At 47.8% G+C, this 5,334-nt stretch overlaps 1 protein-coding gene across 1 annotated transcript in view; it reads left to right on the top strand.

Annotated features, from left to right (window-relative positions):
- LOC103582519 (serine/arginine repetitive matrix protein 4-like) overlaps window positions 1-3,535 on the top strand; it is a gene marked incomplete at its 5' end in the record, with an annotated part of 8,779 nt that extends 5,244 nt beyond the window's left edge. Inside the window, 2 exons of the mRNA XM_008564088.1 lie at window positions 43-93; window positions 3,433-3,535. Of these exons, the coding sequence (XP_008562310.1) occupies window positions 43-93; window positions 3,433-3,535 (154 nt within the window). The remainder of the gene's footprint in view (window positions 1-42; window positions 94-3,432) is intronic.
- Between the last annotated feature and the right edge of the window lie 1,799 nt (window positions 3,536-5,334).

Below are 5,334 nucleotides of genomic sequence, written 5' to 3'. Positions count from 1 at the left end.
TTTTTTTTGCTTCTTTCAATTAATTGGCCATTTCTTTTTCAGCTCCTCTAGCCCAAAAAGCAAAAGAAGGGAAGAGAAGAGGCACAAAAAACAGTAAGTGGATACCACCTGGAATGTGCTCTCCCATTTGGGGAGTTGGAGGACCTGGCCTCTTACCAGCCAGATTGTTAGAGCTGCCAAATAAACAGGGGGAAGGAGGAGAGGGTTGGGAGAGGGACGAAGGGAAAGAAGGAGAAGGAGGGAGGGAAAGACAACCACATGTGTCCTTGTAGTTGTGGGTTTAGGTATGCATGAGTGCAACCGGTTGTGTATATGATGTGTATGTGTGTGCATGCGTGTTTATGTTTGCATGAAAGTGTACAGTGTGCATGTGTGTGCCTGGCATGCCTATTGTGTGTGTACCGTGCGTGTGTATTTATTTATATGTAGTGTGTATATGTGCTGTGCACATTGTAAATGTCTGTACATTTTTACATGACGTAAACATTTGTGTACACTTTGTGTACAAATGCATACAATGTGGGCACACAGTGTGTGTGTGGTATATATTTGAATTCATACAAATGCATTATGTATGCCTGTGCCTGTGTGAACATGAACATGAACAGCATGCATGTAAGTGCGCTGTGTACCAATGTGTGTGAATTCTACACTCTCCGTATGTGCACTGTTTATATATCTGTGTGCATTACATGTACAGAACATGAACATGAACAGCATGCATGTAAGTGCGCTGTGTACCAATGTGTGTGAATTCTACACACTCCGTATGTGCACTGTTTATATATCTGTGTGCATTACATGTACAGGGGTTGTATGGTGGTTTTTTACCTGTATACATGCATGTGCTGTATGTACATGGGTGGTCACTGGGGTGTGATAGCGTGTGTGTACATGTGTAAACATGAATATGAGTCCATGCCCTGGCTACTGGATTTACAGTGTGGAGATATCAGTAAAGTTCCTATCCCTGGTCTCGGGTCCCCAGCTGTTTCACAGTTTGTAGCTGGTAGTAGAAATTCAAATCAGCCAGCGCTGCCTGTGGAGTTCAGTTCCCAGCCAGATTAAAAGTAAATTTGGTTACAACCCATCTACTTTATGCCCTGCAAATGTTAGTGCATGTTTTCCAATCAACTAATATTTTATCTCCTGCCAAGAAGCTTCTAAAGAGAGGATCAAAGACAATAGGATAAAAGGTAGTCGGCTGCTGGGGAAGGAAAAGAAGAGGCAGGGCCGCAGAGGGAGGGCACCCAGCTTTGCTGCCCCAAAGGGTTTTTTCTCCTAAGGTCAGTGTGAAGAAGAGCATTTCGACCACTGCCACTGAGCCCTAGGGAATGCTCCAGAAGAAAGCAGTAGAGCCTTGAGTTAGCTCAGGGAGGAACTTCCCCATCATGAAACTTGTTCAATTCAGGTCAAAAGACAATTATTGGCCATATGCATTGAATGCACTTTCATGCTAAGCACACATAGATCACATGTTCTCAGAGATCTCAGCATTACTTGTCCAGTGGGGCCACAGGATAGGAAGCTACAGAGCCAGGGGGTGGACCCAGGCCTAAGAGCTCTGGAAGGGACCATCACCGAGACAAGGACTGCCTGCCTGCGGGCAGCTAGGTGGATATCCTCCCCATGCCAAGAGCTGGATGAGTACCAGAAATTGCTAGCAGGACATCAGAAAGCTTGTGCAAGCCACAGGCAAGAGACAAGAAAGGGAAAAGCAAGAAAAATAAGGCATCACTAAGGAAAACAATTCTTTTTCTTGCCAAGTCCCACTGGTCAGAGCTGCTTCTAAGCAAGTGACTACTGGAGTGGGTTAGCCTCTTTTTATTCAACATTTCTTGGTGAGACCTTGATAAGTGGTGAACCCTGTGCTGGGCCCAAGGGCAGAGATGAGCAGACTTTCTCCTGGCCCCAGGGAACTGACAGTGCAGTGGGCATAGATCACAAATACGGGGCAGGTCATGGCACAGTGGTGGTAGACAGAAGCCTGGGACATTGTGGAAACATCGGTACTGGAAAGAGGGCTTGGTGGTAGAGGTAGTTTCCTGCAGGAGGGTGAAGATGGTAGGTAACCATTGTGGGCTGCAGGTTTAAACTTCGTGTGCCTCAGTTTCCTCATCTGTAAGATAAGAATAATAAGAGAACCTATTTCATAGGTTCTTGTGAGGAATAGACGAGTCCATTTATGGAAAATTCTTAGAACTCAGTACCTAGCACAAAGTATGTGTTAGATACAGTTACCTGCCATCATCATCATCATTATCATCATCACAAGGACATCATGAACTGGGAAATGTGTGAGAATACAAGCAGTTCAGAGTTGCCTGAGCCTGCCAGGCCAGGGCAGAAGATGTCAAGCAATGAGCCAGAGAGCGAGGCTAGCTCCTGAAGGTGCTTGGGGGTCAAAATCAGAGTCTGGACTTGACATGAGGACAGTGGGAAAGTTTGAAGCAGAGAAGGGATATGGTCTGATAATTACATTAGAAGAATCCCCAAATCCTTTGTTGGGATAACCAGTCTTCCTCCCGGTGGAATTATCTCTAACTCCCACTGGATTCCTGGCTTGGCCCAAACTGTTGACATTCCCCAAACACCTTAATTTCCACTTCCGCTGCTACTGCTACTTCTGAGTGGTTATTATGACTTGGAAGTAGCTGAAGTAACCTATGGTAATACTACTGTTAGTGGCAGTGGTAGTAACTGTTGTTGTAATTTCTGTTGGTGATGATGCTTGTAGCCCATTCCGAAAGACTTTTGACTTCATGCTAAAAATCTGGACTTAATTTTCCAAGTCTGAGGTTACAGATTGGCAGCCCAAAGGCCTAATTTACTCTGCAAATGTGTTTTGTTTGCCCCAGAAGTTGCTTTTTAAAAAAATGACCTTCTATTTAAAATAGGAGTATTTTACACAAAAATCTGTATTTCCACATTCACTTGAAAAATTAGTAGATCCAGCACCACGACAATATTCTGGAGGCAAAACAGTGCCTTCTGTTTTAGCCCAGGCCTTCAGCTGATATGGCTCTAGCGCCTGGCTGTCTCACACATTTGTTTTACCTGACTGGGCCCTAAAGCCATGGGAAATTGAGACTCCTGACTTAGGTGAGGGAAAAGTGACCTGTGGAGGTGACTTTCTGCCCAGGCCGTGGTCTGCATCAGGCCTGCTTCCAGCAGGGGCGAGGGGCCTGAGTCACCCACGCTCCCTCCAGAGGAGCCCTTTCTGCTCACATGTGTTCTGTCCAGCTGTTTGGAGACCCCTAGAATACCCAGGCAGGAAGCCAGAGCAATGCAGGAGATGGGGAGAGATGCATGACTTTGGGAGGGATGGTGACTCGGGTGCAGGAGAAAAATGTGTCACAAGATCAGCTCTGTCTCTCTCTCTCCCCATTTCTCCTTCCCCTCCTCTGACTCGTTCCTTCTCATCTCCCCAAGATCTCGAAGCCGGCCCCGAAAGTCTCACCGCCACCGCCATCACCGCTGCCCCTCACGGTCCCAGAGCTCGGAGTCCCGCTCCTCAAGCTGTGAGAGCAGGTAACCCTTCACCCCGTGGGGCCTCTTTTTAGACTGCCCGGAGTCCAGTCTAAGAGGCTGTTTCATCAGCTGTGCCTCCCGCTCTTGGCTGTTGGGGCCACTGTCCCAGCACAGGGCTGGCCCCCTGCCTCGAACCCAGCAGGTGTTACCACTTCCCTGTAGAGAAAGGGCTGCAGACAGACGGGGCTTGCTGCCTCCACTTACAGGAATGGTGGCAGTACTGGCTAACACATATGCTTTCTAAGGGCCTGCAGCACTGTGCTTTGTATATCAACTCATGTAATCCCATGACCAAACCTATAACGTAGGAATTATTGTTACTTCCATTTTAAAGATGAGGAAAATGAAGCATGGAGGAGTTAAGGAACTTGCTAATCACTTATGAACTAAGTGACAGAGCTGGGATTAAAACCAGAGAGTTTGGCTCTGGACTTTGCATTCTCACTAAGGGATGCTTTAAGCACAGAGAAGCTAAGCAACTTATGAAAGGTCACACAGCACAAAGTACCAAGTTATGAAGCTCTTCCAAGACAGTTTTCTCCTAACCTGGACCATCCCTATGCTGACACATTGGCTGTCCCAGCCTGAGAAGGGAGAGAGTTCTCCTGTGGATGAGAAGAGGACAAAGGAGGAGGAGGAGAAAGAGAAGGACAGGAGGATGAAGACAGGAGAAGGAGGAAAAGAAGGAGCAGGGAGAAGAGGACGGGAGGGAGAAGGAGAAACAGGAGGAGCAGGGGAAGGAGGGGGAGGGGGATGAGAAAAAGGGGGGGAAAGAGGAGGGGAAGAAATATTTGCCCAAATTCTGCTCTGTGCCAGGCACTGTGCTACAGTTTCAAATATATCTTCTCTCTCAGTGACACCATGAGTTAGACCAGCATTTCTCCCATTTGGCTGCACTTTTCAGTCACCTGGGAAGTTCTTTAACATACCAACGGCTGGATCCCACCCTCTAGCCATTCTGATGTAACTTGGATGTGGTGGGGCCAGGGCCCTGAGATTTTTAAATCTCTCTGGGTGGTGTGAACCTGCAGCCAAGTGTGAGGAGCACTTGAGAAAGTGAAAAGCAACCCTGACATCTACTGTCAATAGCAGGCCTTGATGTTCCTGCCGAATGTCAGCAATTTCAAAGAATAAGGCCACTCCGACAATGATTGATCAAGACAAAAGCAAGACCCCTCTGTGATCAGGTCCGAGCCCAGATAAGAGGAGGACTTTGTCCAAAACACAAGTGACCAAACAGCTCTCCATCCTGGCTCATATGAGTTGACTTGCTTCTTCAGCAATTATGGCCTCTTTCTAGATAAGATTGATGAGGATGCATAGAATTACTTCATGTTTTTTTGACAGTATCCAATCCAGAACAAAGCCCCAGCTCCCAAACGCTGCCCCAAGCCACCTGCCACAAGCCCAACTCCTACAGTAGGTTCTAACGCCCTCTTACAGAGATGCTGATATGTGTCCCTGTGGTATGCATCCAGCCAGAGCAATGCAGGAGATGGGGAGAGATGCATGACTTTGGGAGGGATGGTGACTCGGGTGCAGGAGAAAAATGTGTCACAAGATCAGCTCTGTCTCTCTCTCTCCCCATTTCTCCTTCCCCTCCTCTGACTCGTTCCTTCTCATCTCTGACTCATTCCTTCTCATCTTCCCAAGATCTCGAAGCCGGCCCCGAAAGTCTCACCGCCACCGCCATCACCGCTGCCCCTCACGGTCCCAGAGCTCGGAGTCCCGCTCCTCAAGCTGTGAGAGCAGGTAACCCTTCACCCCGTGGGGCCTCTTTTTAGACTGCCCGGAGTCCAGTCT

This window comes from Galeopterus variegatus, unplaced genomic scaffold (assembly GCF_000696425.1).
Source record: "Galeopterus variegatus unplaced genomic scaffold, G_variegatus-3.0.2 Scaffold16590, whole genome shotgun sequence".
NCBI lineage: Eukaryota > Metazoa > Chordata > Mammalia > Dermoptera > Cynocephalidae > Galeopterus > Galeopterus variegatus.
The sequence above is the reverse complement of the archived record's forward strand: the minus strand, read 5'-3'. Positions and strand labels throughout refer to the sequence as shown.